The following is a 14810-nucleotide window of genomic DNA, read 5'->3' on the forward strand; positions in this document are numbered from 1 at the left end:
AGGCCAAGATTGCATGTAATTGACTGGTTTTCAAGCCTATGTGCTTTTCAGACAGAAAATGTAACAGTTCACATAACCACATACGCTCAGGGAGCATGACATACAGCACTAAAGCACAGTGCTTTTTTTTTTTTTTAGTTATATAGAAAGCTATATTTCCATCTATGATTCTCACCTAAATCGACTCCCCCTTCATTTCACCAGGCGCATAAACAGCATTTCTCCTTTTTTCCTCCTTTTAAAGGAAGTATCAGACTTTTGCCTGCAGGGGTTAACACTCAGTGATTCCGAGTATGTTTTCTTCCCTGCTTAGCTTGACTGACTTTGCTTTTCACTACAGAAGCTGCACTTTTCCCCTTGCCGAGTCATTCCTCAAGTTCACATAACCCAAATGAGCCAAACACTTTCCGAGCAGGTTTTGCACCACAATCCCTTCCACCAGCACCCTCAGGAGGGTGACAGTCCCTCAAGAGAGCCCAGGGAATTATTTTTAATAAAAAAAAATACACACAAACATACATATGCTGCATGACTCCCCTTCATTGACTGAATGACATTTAAAAAACAACCATAAGAGCATTAAACTATCCAGTAGAGTAGCAGATGGGGAAAAAATTCTTTCCTTATCAAAGCTAAATTATTATATCACTGCTGGTCTCAAAGCTATGAGGTACCGGTGCTTTTGAACTACACTGAGAAAAATATTAGGAGAGGATTTTATCAAATATTAAAAGGCACGGTAAATTATTTTAACTTGGATGTTCCTCAATTTCTTTCTATGGTGAATCTATCCTTTTAAGTTGAATCTCTTTTTATCTTGAGCTGCAATGGCCTTTCCTATAAATTTGCTGAAGGGTATCACACATTTCCAATAAACTATTTTGCAACATTATTCATAGAATGAATACAGCATTTTTTACAACAGCACCTGAAAAAGGCTGAACAATGGTGAAGTCCTCAAATAAAAAGCTAATGCAAACAGTTTTCTTCCTCAATCTCGATAGCAATTCCCCATTTTGGAAGTCACTAATTTTGCCATTTGAAATCATTTCACTGCAAGTCCAGCTACGCAGTGCAATTCCCTAATAAGTTTACAACTAGTCCCTAATAACAATCTAATTCTTGAGTTGCTGATAGGACACTTTCTCTTGATTACTGTGCTTCTCATGACACAGCTCCCTTGGCCACGCTGTCTGTGGGCAGGTGGCACCTGAGCAAACACCCACAACCCACTTACACACCTGTGGGCACCTCCAAAGGGACAGGGCACACTGGCTAACACTGGGCCCTCTCCTCACCAGCACCCGCCATTTTCTCTCCAGGATTGGAAGCATTGAGGAGGGCTGACTGTGCAAGAGCACAGAATGGAAAAAGTGAGGAAATAAGGCAGCAAAATTGCACAAAGCAGAGCCCCAGCAGTGCAAGGGGGGAACAGGTAGCGCCTGAGGGAAGGTGGCTCCCGGGGCCAGCCCTGCCAAGCCCTCCCCCCAGCCTAGGCCCACACGGGCCTTCTTGTATTAAACAAAGCAGTCCAGCTGCAATTAATATTTTATGGCTCGTCATCATTTTTAATAATTGCCACACACACCTCACTGTTAAAAGATAAAATCAGTTAAATAACTCGCATACTATCGCGGTTTAGAAGCTGTAAAAAACCCTTACCAGTCAGAACAACAGAGCTCCCCAGCTGCCTCAGAGCCTCCCACCTGTTGTGTGAAAGAGGGTCAAACCCAAGAGTCCTTTTTTCAACCATGTTCACACCTGTAACAAATATAACACCCTGAGGCTGGACACCTGCACTTCAGCTGCATAGCTCACCTGCAGCCCATCTGCATAATCATGCTGTGGGTAAGTCCCAGAGCTGGGGACTCCATTACGGTACTGCAGAGAATCTCCAGCCAGGCTGTTCAACATCATGAGACCCTGGGCAGATAAATACCAGCCTTGAATTCCACCAACAGATCTACCAAGTGGCAGAGAGACAGTAATAAAGTCGCTGTATTATTCAGACTTACACAAATGGCTCAGGGTTTCCAAAGGGAGGCTATTCCAGTGAAGAACCAGAACCACCCAGCCCAGCCCTTCCCCTCCCCAGAACCACTCTCATTTTCCAGAGATTGGGAACTGTCAGCAAAGCTGCAAGCTTTCCACTGGGAGCCTGGAGCCTCACCTTTCCATTAGCCAAAGCGTCTGACAGCAGGTTATCCTTGTGCTGCCTGAGCAGTACTAGACAGAAAGATTGGAATTAGTATTTGCTGCCAAAAAATACTGGATGCTTTCTAATCACACGAGGAGAGCTCTTGCTAGGTTTTCAGAGATGCTTAATATAGCAAAGCAGGAGACGAAGTTTCACTTTCAAGCTAGAATTCAATAATCCTACTTGAAGCAATTGAAAGAAAACTTTAGCCACTGCCTCAGTGTCTAGAGATGCAGGAAAGATCTTATCTCTATTCTATTATCATCAAATTTTAATTCTCTCAAACTGATGACATATCATCCAGAAGTTAATTCATAACTTAACCCTAGTAATCACAGCATAAAAATTAGGTTTTTATATTTTGGGTTTATATACAACTGTCAAATCCCATGAGATAAAGTTCAAGATACAGCACCTATTATTTTAATGTTCTGTTCCTGCATTATCACCTGCCATACTTATTTATTGCTTATTTTCTCTACAATTGTCAATTTCCACAGTACAGCAAAATGTTTGTGTCTTCTATTTTATGTTCTATTAAAAGAGAAATTGAACTCATTGCTTTGACTTTACCATGGCACTTCAAATATAAGGCAGGTGCCCGGTAACCTCACTTTTATCAGAAATTCACAATGAATAGTTCCCATTGCCTTTTCTTCTCCACTAAGTATTGTTTCTTCACAGAAAACGAATGAAAAATTTGTTGTTAATGATTCAAAAAAACATTAAAAATATTAGGCTGGAAATTTTAGCCCTAACTCTACTTAGAATTGTATTTCTGATATATTGCACATCCTATGCTTTTATGTCATACGTAACTTTTAAACAGTACTATGTGTTTTTAAGATTATGTGTTGAAAGATCTTTAAAGTTGCAAGGCTAAGTGAAGGAAAGCCAAAATTTAACCTGAATGTGCTGCGTCCTGGTGCATTCTCAATTATATTATGTCATAGGTTATTACATCTTGTTAAATTCAACTTGTCTAGCACTCTTCAGACCATTTAAACATTCTTAAAGAGTTGTTGCATTTTCTGATTACAGTTTTTGGCTCTTATTTGTGTAGTCTTGTGTTAACAGTCTGATTTTCAAGTACATTTCTTGGTGACACTCAGCTTTGTCTGTGTAGGGCTCTTACTACTAAGTACTTACGGCTGATAAATGCCATTCTTAACAGAGGTGATTTTCATTCTGCTTCGCTCCATTAGTTCAAAGTACAAAATTGCAATGAAAAGCTGCAATGTCCTCTTGGTAGTTTGACTCTGCTTTGAGCTCAGTGCTGCCCATATTTATCTAACTTACAGACTCATTTTGGGGGAAAAAGCCTCAATTTTATGTACTTTTTTTTCAAACCTACCAAGGTTAGGGACCCAATTCTGTGAACACTTTTCATGCAATCAGTTCCACCAAATGCCCATCACCTGAGGAAAGAGAATGACCTGTTTCAGTATGGGATGCAATGCACAGCTTTGGTCATGTTTTGCAGCCATTAAACTCAATACCATGGACTGTAGTGGGAAAAACCTACAATTCAGTTGTTTTAAACTGCCACAAAACCTCCCAACTGCAAAATTCATTGTGATTTGCACTGGTAATGGGGGAACTATTTTCAGGCAACTGCACCTTTTTAAGATTTTGAAGTTCTCATCAGCACCCCAGTAATTAAGTATTTATAGATGATAAAAACGCACCTAGCGGGAATAGACCCATTTTTTACCTATGTGTTTCAAACCTTCCATGAATAAAGTAGTACCAAGGGTAACCTTTCATGAATACAACCTTAGGGATCACAGAGCACCTTCAATCAATGCAGAGAACTCCTGTTGACAGAGTATATGGGAAACAGATTGAGGTATTAAAGCACGTAGCCTCTGGTGTTTTAGATGTAAATACTATAACCATCAAATATTTAGACTCTTATGTAAGCAGTATGTCATTTTTTAAACAGTTAGTGCTTGGAATAAATCTTTAAGGATGGAATTTTTGGAAGTGCTTGGTATTGGCCTAACTTTGCTCTTAGTGAAATCTATCATAAAATTTTCACAACTTTGGAAAAGAACTTTGTCTGTTTATAAGTTTCCACAGCACTAAGCACAATGAGTCTTGATCCTGGCTGGGGCCTTTTGACTGCTGTAATCTAAATAAATTGATTTATAGGAGATCTGTCAGATAAATGATGAGGAAACACACACATACATGTAAAATAGCTAGGGTTTTTAAATGATGGTTTAGCAGTCCATTGGATCTTATTCATTATTTTCTATTTGAATCCTAAAATACATTTGCCTTCTTTTATATTAATTTCCTTGGTTTTAATTATTCCCAACATAATTCCATCTATCTTAATCCAGTAAAGTATCCAGTAAATAAAATTTAACTTTCTTTCATTCTTGCCACAAACGAATCCCATTTAGTTTGCACAATAAGCACATTAGTTTTGGGATCTGATTCATACGTCGTGTCAACAGAATGTAACCTCTCCTCTATTTCCACAAACGCTGCTGCTGATAAGAGTGATGTGTAACCTACTCTGTATTCTCAGGAAAAATTACCTTTGCTGAACTGGGCAAGGGGAAGAGTGCATCTCTTTTATGGGTTTGTGGAGTAGTTAGGTCTGTTTATTTTGTTATTTCAAGAGATTCACATAAACATTAATTTACCCAGGGATTGACTTCAGAGACAGTTATTTTACTTTCATATACATGTCAACCTCAAAGGTGCCTAAAAACATCTTATTTTTTTCCAAAGAGCTACAGTAAGACCAAGACTATGCCTGCTTGTCACTCAATGTGGGATTTTAAAAGGTCAATACTGCTGTGTCTTTTCCCCTATGTTCTCCAAATAAAATGCTACAAGTTATTGAAATGGAGGCTGATAATTCTCTAGGCATTTTCCTAGCAGCTGCCATCCTCATTTCCTTGCCCCTGCTCCCTGCTTATTCCCACCTCCCTCGCTGCTCCTCCAGCTGGAGACCCATACGGCTTGTTTTGGATCTATGTGATGAACCAGACCAAGGTTAAATCCTCTTTCTTTTCCTTGAAAGTTGACTTTTAACCTGGGCCAGCTCCCACTCTGGTGATCCTATGCAGAGTTGTACTAGCACAAGGGAGGGAGCAGCTCTGAGGAGCCAGATCTGCACCTGGCAAAGCCTGCATCAACACATACCTGCGCCACAGTAAATATTTCTGAACCTCCAAAAGCATTCTCACTAGATCCCTGAACAAGAACCAGCACATATTACATTATAAAACTGGCAGAGGAACAAACTTCAGAGAGTAGCCAAAGTTGTAAAATAGGCCAAGGAAGGAACCAGGTAATGATAACAGCTTGTTCATCTTCTTTACCTAAATTCAGGTGATGCTATCACTAACCCTAGCCCGCTATATATTTTATAGTAAGAAATTCTAGTCTCTCAGATTAGCAAGCTATATATATATTTAGTGCTTTATTCTCAAACTGTTTCACCACAAATGACAGCTCATTTCACAAACAGCTTATCTTATGGCTAAAGATATATAAATACATACTAAAAATGCTGCTGAGAGTCTCTGAATGTATAATGCAGCCTGGTAGACATGGTAGTGATTGTAACACTGCATTGTAGACACAAATGTTAAAGAAACTTGGCAAGAATCAACACATTTTAGCTACTCAAAATTCAGATTTTCTCAGTCTTGTCCCCTTCTGATGAATGGAACATATGGGAGTATTGTTCATAAAACTTGCATTGCTTTTCTCAATGTCTACCAAAAATCCTCATCATGACAATATTTACCAAGATACATATAGATTCAAATTTGAATTAATTACCTAGAAGTTTTTCTGTACTCCCAGGTTTACTGGAAAAGAAAAACCCTTCAGAAGCAATGTGTTGTGAGTATTTAACAGTAGATGTTATAGCAACAGAGGTAGTGGAGTGCTTGCTGGGGAAGGCAGCTATCCAGTTAAAAGCCAACAATGCTGAGTGAGATAAAAGACAGGGAAGAAAGTAGCTGCTTTGCCAAGAAGCAGTTTGAAATCTGACATTATAAACAAAACACATGTAAATCTAGACATAAATCCTCTTTCATATGCTGAAGGCTCTATAATATTTTAGCTAGCATTATTACTTACAAACAAACAGTTCCTGAAATACGGTATTACAACTGCAGAACAGCCTTTAACCTTGTGTTCATCCACTCAAGAACCATGTTATTTATTATCCTTTATCCCTTAATTATGGGGACTTCACCTACTGCTCTCTGCTCATTTGAAATGCAGAATAAAATACAATGGATGTCTGAAGACTTAACAGGTGTCAACCAGATATTTGCCAGCTACTGCTACTATTCTACTGGGAAGAGTTGCTGTTCTATAAATACTAATTAGAGTTTTGCACATGATCTTGCTGAAATACCTAAGGTGATGAGTGGCCAGTTGTTACTTTTAAAAGATTAGCACAATTTGAAAAACTAATGTCCCCGATGAGGCAATGCTCACACTGAATAATCAAGAGTTATAGCTGTTCTCTGCCCAAAGGGAATATTTGCTCACTTCATCATTTGGAAAATCTGCTGCCTCTCGAACAACTCACTCTTCTATTTCACTTTGAGAAACTTGTAAAACTTCATGCAATCAATATAATAGTGCGCTATATGTACTGAAATGGTCCTTCACTGCTACGCCCACATGTTAGACTTTATTAATACCTTCCAAGGACAGAGCTTTTAGTGTGAAATCATGATTAAGAAACTGCAACAAAATTAGGTTGCACTTAAATGAAGCAGCAAAGAAAAAGAAGATTATATTAGAAACTGCATCGGCATAGCAAAAATTTAATTTCCTCAAATCCATCTCCCTTCAAATTCTTCACCTCCACAAATGAGACAAAGAAAAAATAGCCAGGCAAATAGAGGTCTCTACTACAGTAATTAAGTTTTTTATATTTGTAGTAGTTTTTATTGAGAAAAAACCACCAGTTCTCTAAAATCTTGGTGTAATACTTCTGAACAAGCAAATTTTAAGCAAAAATGCTAAGTGATCAGACACAGCATATTCCACTGGCTTGAAATAAAATCTTGAGCTTCATCTTGTGCGATGAGCTATGAAGTGCAACTGATGTAATATGGTGTGACACAATGCTGCATTTCTACGTATGAGCTATGATTCATTGCAGTTAAATTTCAACTGTTGCAGCTGACACAACCCCATACTATTCAGTGTCAACACAGCAAGTCCACAAAAAATGCAGAAAAAATGGGTGGAGGGACTCAGAACTTAACCTACTTAGTTCTTTTATTTTTCTCTATCCCTCTGGGAAAGAATATTCAGTAAACCCATTACTGTGTATGGGGAAAATAGATATCATTTTAATCAGAATTTATTTTTCTGGTTTTTGCTTTTTAAAAAATACTCTTTTTCTTTACCATGAAATCTGTTTTTTCCTTATCCTTCAGCATACTGCTTCCCCTTTTTAAGTAGCTCATTACTGGAAATGTTTGGCCTTACTTCAAAAGAGAAGAATATGTCAACACCAGAACATCTGTGTCCACATAGAGTGCTTTGATGACAGTGATATACTCCATTTACATCAGTAACACTGAGCTGAACCTTGATGCTGACTGCATTTAAAGATCTTACCCCACAGGGCAAGGGAATACAGGTCAAAAACATTGATCTGTGTTTGACACACTCTCTACTTCAAGAGCACTTGGCAGTGATTTGTTCCAGAGTCAAGAATCAAACTCACAAAACGTTGCAAAGCTCGGAGCCATGTTCGCATAACACTATTCAAAACAAACATTAAAATTCACAGTCTCTGGAGGCCAATCTACTTTTGATATGCAGGATTTTGTGAGCAATATGGTCATATTCTATCCTGACTATAGTAGGAACTTTCTCATTTAAATCTAAAGGGCATAACTTGGGCTTGAATATCTGTTATTAAGAGGAGTAATGTACCTACATCTCTCAAATGCAGAAAGACACTTTAGCACCCTAAAAACCAAATCTGATTGTATGAAAAGGGGGAGGGGAATAGTTACATGTGACACAGCATTGCTTCTGTCAGTGTGGCCAGAGGAAGTTCGGAGAATTTCGGTATGGATCACCTGCCTCCACAGGCAGGCAAAATAATGATGAGTTCCCCAAATATTTAGTACAGAAAGATTCAGGGATGAGAAACTGAGCCCTATTACAGAATATTTGCAGACCATGGCTTCTGGTAATCTTCCTTTTAATTTGATTTTAAAACCTTTTGTGTTTCAACTTTTTGTAATTAATATATCATTTTCTAATTTAATTACATTATATCCACTAACCTGCTATGCTTACTTAAATCTTAACATATGGTGGAGAGTTCCAATGGTTTCCTTCCACAATTCTGTATCCTGAGTACCTTCATGTAGACCTTAGCTCTTTTGCAGCAGTGAATGATCCAGTATGGCTTATTAGACTAGTATAAACAAAGCATCAAACAGGATCAAATCAATGCAGCTGCATATTGCCCTGTTCATGTTCAGGGGTCGCAACTACCTGTAAGCTGCATTAGCAACTGCAAGTACTGGTAATTCCTATTTCAGCAAACAGAGAAAGAGAAAATTTTGTTTACAGGTTTCACTAGAATGCCATGGAAACAGATACAGAGGTAATTGTAAAAGGCATAATCCAAATGGAAGACAGCTCTAATAGAAAGCATATATCTGAAAATAATGTATGTGTTTTCCCACTTGGAAAACACATGCATAACTCCTATTAACATCAAGACAGAAAATTATATTGAGTAGACCCCAATATCACTAAGGTCCCTGATAACAGTATGAATTAATGTGCACCTTCAAAGTACAGCAAGATGTTTTCATATACAGACTATTAGAAAAAAATAAAAATACCTTAATAGAATAATGATCTTTTTAAAGAAAAAAAATTACATCTAGAATTTCTGAAACAGGATTAAAGTATGGTAGTAGCCCTGTACAAGGAAGCTGCTCAGCACCTGCTGCCTACACTGTGCCTGGCTCCAGGCAATGTTATTCATTCCTCACTTTCATGGGAGCAAAATACATCCCCTAAAAATATAAAACACAAAAATAAATAGATCTCCAGGGAAATGGAAGAGAAATCTGTTTTAAAAATAGTGAAGGGGACTATATGTTCTAGAAAAAGCTCATTTTGCATTGTTTTGTAAGATTTACACTTTAATTTGAAACCAAAGTAAGGCATAAAATTTGTATGAAAGCAATATCTGATTTATAGATAAACTTAACACACAATATACTCAGCCGCAAATACCAGACCCCAGTGAGAGAAGGAAAAGGTTTTGAAAGATGATTAAAGTATGCTTGATAAATGTTCTCTGAAATGCCCCAAAAGATTTTTCTGAAGTTAAATAGTAAACACAATTAACATGACTTTTGCTACAAAAACACTAAACACAATGGATTTTTTTAATTAATTTTCAATGTTATTACATGCTCCTATTGAGCTGTAATTGACTCCATCCAGTAACTGTATTGTAAGACAGCTCTTCTGTCCATATGACCTTAACACCTAGATAAAGAAACCAAATAGCCATTCTGTCGGCCATATGAAGAGGAAGTCATACAATAACAATGATCTTATGACCACCAAAAGTTAGTATCTTGTGGGTGGAAATTCTGTGACAGTTGAAGTATTTAAGAAAGATACATTTATAAGGCTCAGATGATATGCAGATTGATCAAACATATTATTAATTAACCAGTAAAAAGCAGCAGCTATACAGGCTTACAAGAATACATTAATGTACACTTATGGCCTAACCTCACTATCCATATTCAAACAAGTCTCCTAGCTGAAGGCAAATCATATAATTCTTTGGAGTCTTGCATGCATTAGGACTCATTAGATTTACATATTATTATTCACAGTAGATGTTTCATTACATTCGCTTTGAGAAATGTACCATCTATACGGGTATTCATGTGTTTCATATGTGCATGCCCTCCTGTGTTGTATATACCGTGCCGCTTACAACTAGGTTGTTTGGCCGCCTTCTGCCTTAGATAAAGCAGACCAGACATTGCTCATTCACATGAGGTCAACTAACAAGGCAGAGCTCACATTCTTCCACGGAACTCCAACCACCCTAAAACAGGGAGAACAAATCCAAACAACCTTTCAGAACCAGTCCGGGCCCAGTCCATCTTCCTTATTGGGAATATTGCTAGCTGACACAGGCCAAAACTGGGCCATGGACTGTCCTAACATTTGGGCGGTGAGGATGTCCCTGAAAAATAATTTGGCCCAAGCCCTGACTGTTCAGTTTGCTTGAATGGACATCACTTCAGTCATGCTACTTGAAACAAGGCATTACAATACACCATCAAGTGTTCAAGGCCAGGTTGGATGGGGCTTTGAGCAACCTGGTCTACTGGGAGGTTGAAACTAGATGATCTTTAAGGTCCCTTCCAACTCAAACCATTCTATGATTCTGTGATCATAGCAAAGCTGGAAAAAGGGTCTTCAGAGTTCATACCATCCATCAGCTTCAAAGAGAACCTGTCCTTACTAAACTGCTTTTGCATCAAAGTTCTCTCTTAATCTTACCAAAAAGTGCACCTGAGCCATAAGGTCTTCTCTAAAAGAAAGTGCCAAATAAAACACTTATCTCATTAGGCAAGTCTTCAAAAGGATAACTTACCATTTCGGTCTGCTTGTGGATTTCACCATTGGAGCCATCCCATCTCTATAGAGGCTTTTTGTTTTGCTGAAGTTGACGACATTGAAAATTACTCTCTGGGAGTGAAAAAAAAAAAAAAAAAAAAAAAGACAAAGAAAAAAGGTCAGGTATAAATTATGAAATTGTTTATATGTGTATTGCATATACCAGCTGCATAAAAATATATACAGAAAATATATGGAATAGATGTGTATCTTATAAATTACTGTTACTCTCCATAGATCTCAGATAACAGATACCTTGTGTGTTCCTAGTATTTTAATAGTTCATGTGGTTTTCCGCTGCAGTGATATACATGGAATGTATGTTTTGAATTTAGTATGCTGTTTTTTCAGTAGGCATCCAACCCATACAGAGAAATGGGTTACTCAGATCTGAAAACAGAAAAGCAAGTCCAGTTTGCTGCAGTTAGTGTTAGAGAGGTTGGTGGAAAGCTGGGAGATAGGGTAGCAGTCCTCATAAAAACTTTCCAACTGCTTCATCTCTTAAAGCTTCTTAGTTGCTTCTTTCTACTACCTTAGGCCTCACACAGCAGCAGGAAAAAAATAAAGATTTCTGATTTTCTTTCCCCCCAAAAGGAATATTTCTCTTCATTTCCCTTGGCAAAAAGAAGACTTTTCCTCTGCAAAAACTGCACAGAATAGCTACACAGTAGAAATTGCATATAGCCATCATTTGTCTGAATATGATCGAGGAGAAGAGTCCAATTCTGATCTTAGTCGACACTAATAAGTTTAGGAAAATGGTATCTGATATTTAACAGTTCAAAGGAAGAGCAAAATCTAGGTCTCTACTGGTAATGCACTGATACTGAAAGTAAATTCATGCTGGAGGAAGAAAAGACGAAACAGAGACAAAACCTTCTTCCTTACCATCTGTCTGCTCTAAGTCATTTTATGCAAACTTACTTACTCTGTTTCTGTTAAGAAAGTCTAGGTTGGATTTAGCTCATCTCATGTATTACATTTACTTTTCAGATAATAAATCCAGTATACCTGGTTTCTCTTTTAATACCCAACATTAATGTACACAGAAAAACTGAGATATGAACACTAAATTAATTTTAATATAATGTTCCAGGATATACTAATACATTCCATTTTTACCTCTCTCTTTAAATTTCTTTTCCACAGGTATCAGTGAAGACAGACCACTAAAAATTATATTTGCCCCAGGTATTCACAAGTTGCTTTTCTTTTTTCAAACAAACTATTACAATGATTACACTCTTAAATAATGGTTCATGAGAAGTCTGAGAATTAAATGGCCACTCTTTGAAGCCATAAGATCAATTAAGCTTTCACATGTAAAATTTTGCATAAACAAATCTGGACCTTCCAGGCAGTCTGCTCAGACAACTGAATTACAACATTAAAGTAAAAGCCATCAGCAGCGGGACACTCACAACAGGAGCCAAGCACATTTCTATGTGGGGAAGGTAGGAATCCAGGTAAACTATAGAGCTTGAATATATCTCTGTACTCAAAAAAAAATTAAGTGTTTTCGAGGTGAGGTAGCACTGAAGATTTTGTAAATGGAAGCATAAGCTTCTATGTAAGCAAAGTCCGTAAATTAGTCAAAGTCTTAGAATAACCTGTAGGTTTTACTGGAAGTAACTCAAAAAAACAGCAAGTTGAGAAAAACACTTTCTTAAAGATGTTAATTCCATTTTGTACCAACGTTAACTAGCAAACTACATATCTGTGTACATGAGTTTTCATGTATTTTGTCTATTGCAGCATTTTGAGATTTACTAATGGTCATGAGATGAGATTATTTTTATAACTCAATGAAAGCATGCACTTAATTTACAAAATGTTGCATTTGTAATTTTAAGTATTTCAGATAGTGCTTATCTGATGAAATATCCATCTTGGGAGGCCTCTAGTTATTATTCATCTTCTTATGTTTACAGTGTATCGCTCTAAGTGTATAATGATATTTAGGTCTCTAAATATTCCATACTCCACATGGAAGCATTTTCCTGTATTAGAATGCTGAGTTTTTCCTCTGTTACTTAACTCTGTTCATATTTGTGAAAACAAATTAAGTTGCAACAAATTGGTTTGTTAATCTTGATGTTTGCATGGAGTGAATGAAACAAACAAGATCTCCAAACCAATTGCCTTAAACTTTGGATGCAATCATGCCACTGTTGGAAAGAGAAAGTTGCTAATTTTGTTACATACTGACTCAGAGCAGACAGCTGGTAGAGAATGTTCTTATTCCAATCAAGCTTATTTTGTATAATGAGTTGGGCAAATGTACACAACTGGGTAAGCAACGTATATAAAAACAAAAATATGCAGCTCATTTAACAAAACGCTGCAGATTATAACATTTCAACCGCTCATGTTCACCGCGGAGTAAGCACTTAGCAATGTGTGCAGTTCTCTCAGCGTGGTATGGAGTTAGATTGGCAGAACCAAAAATTTAACAGCACAGAACAGAACTTTATCAACATACACCACTGAAGTAATAAAGCACACAAACCGAAGCACTCAAATAAGCAGCTGAATTCAGTCAAGTATTCCTGGTGATAGTTAAAGTAGTCCATGCAGCTCAGTCAGTGAAGTGTGCAAAAATGTAATGACTACAGTATACACACCTTAGCCGGGAAAATATGTAGCTTGCTCAATAAGGTATGCAAACATCTTTGAACTGAATGCTATAATAAAAGGTTTGTGATACAGCAATCAAACATTTGCTGAACAAATCTAATTTTTAGTTTAATTTTTGTCTATACTGACATTCTTTAAGTGTGCTATACACTGTAAAGAGTAGCAGGACTAGATATACACTATGCACATTAAAACACTTTTTCCTAAGAAAATTATCACTATTCTGTATGTTTTTATGAATTATAAAGATGTACAGTGGGTGGCATTTAATGAACAATATAATTTAGATACTCAAAAATAATAAAAAAAAGAACCTAGCAATTTCTTTCTTTTTTAAAGAAGTGTCAAGTTAAGAAAATAAAACTAGATTAAATGTACTTACAAATTCCCTAGAAATTGCTCTGGTCTCCAGAGCATCAATCCAGAGAAAAATGGCAGAAATCGTTACAATAAAAATACTTGTATTCATTTTGGAGGATATGAATACCAGTAAAAGAAGCAATATTCAAACTGATGCTGTACCCAAAATTATAATTGTATGATTTCACTTCAGTTATGATACAATTTCAATCTATTGCAACAAACTGATCAGTGACTTCTGGGTAGGTGGAAGAGGCGCAGTGGAGAAAAGCCTCTCAGGACACCACCAGGTAAAATCACATTGGGGGGTGAGGGGGAGGGATGCATCAGGAGGTATTTTGACTTCACAGCATGAGGGAAGACAACTGCTGCAGTCTCAGGCTCTGTGCATTGACTGCCAGATCAGAGACAGATGTTGGAGAACATGAGGGAAGGCAGGTATGTTCTGCCTACCGAGAGAAGGAAGATGTCCTCTTTCCGTAACGCATGCAGTAAGAATACATTTGGAGGTATCTTGCTGCTAAAACCATTAAGACAGAACAGCAAAGAAAGGCTTGTTCCTGCCTTTAGCCTTAAAATTTACCAATTAAATCTGCTTTTCCCAATAGTCTTTTGCAAACTTATTTCAGGAATTAAAAACACAAATGGGTGTTCAGGGATGCTCAGTGCTTTTAGCATGAGCAAGAGAAAGATGAACCTTGAACACAAGGGGAAAAGATGGCTGAAATGTGTTACACACTAACTTATTACCAGAAGTTTGCAGTTTCCTGGCTGAGGCTGGAAGAAGCTGCTAGTTTTTGGGGGGCAAGCACACATCAGGGTGGTTTTGGATTAGAGCTGGAGGCATTGAGCGTGGATAACCATATTGGACATCATATCCCAACCGGTGTGTGTGAGCACAGGGTGAACTGTGATCTCCTAAACATGCATTGTTCAC

The 14810-nt window shown here is 37.5% G+C and overlaps 1 protein-coding gene across 1 annotated transcript in view; it reads right to left on the bottom strand.

The window, feature by feature from the left end:
* Window positions 1-14810, bottom strand: part of AGBL4 (AGBL carboxypeptidase 4) — a 948845-nt gene that overhangs the window by 712735 nt on the left and 221300 nt on the right. Inside the window, exon 4 of the mRNA XM_074151806.1 lies at window positions 10854-10948. Coding sequence (XP_074007907.1) covers window positions 10854-10948 — 95 coding nt within the window. The remainder of the gene's footprint in view (window positions 1-10853; window positions 10949-14810) is intronic.

This window comes from Numenius arquata, chromosome 8 (genome assembly GCF_964106895.1).
Source record: "Numenius arquata chromosome 8, bNumArq3.hap1.1, whole genome shotgun sequence".
In the NCBI taxonomy this organism is placed as follows: Eukaryota; Metazoa; Chordata; class Aves; order Charadriiformes; family Scolopacidae; genus Numenius; species Numenius arquata.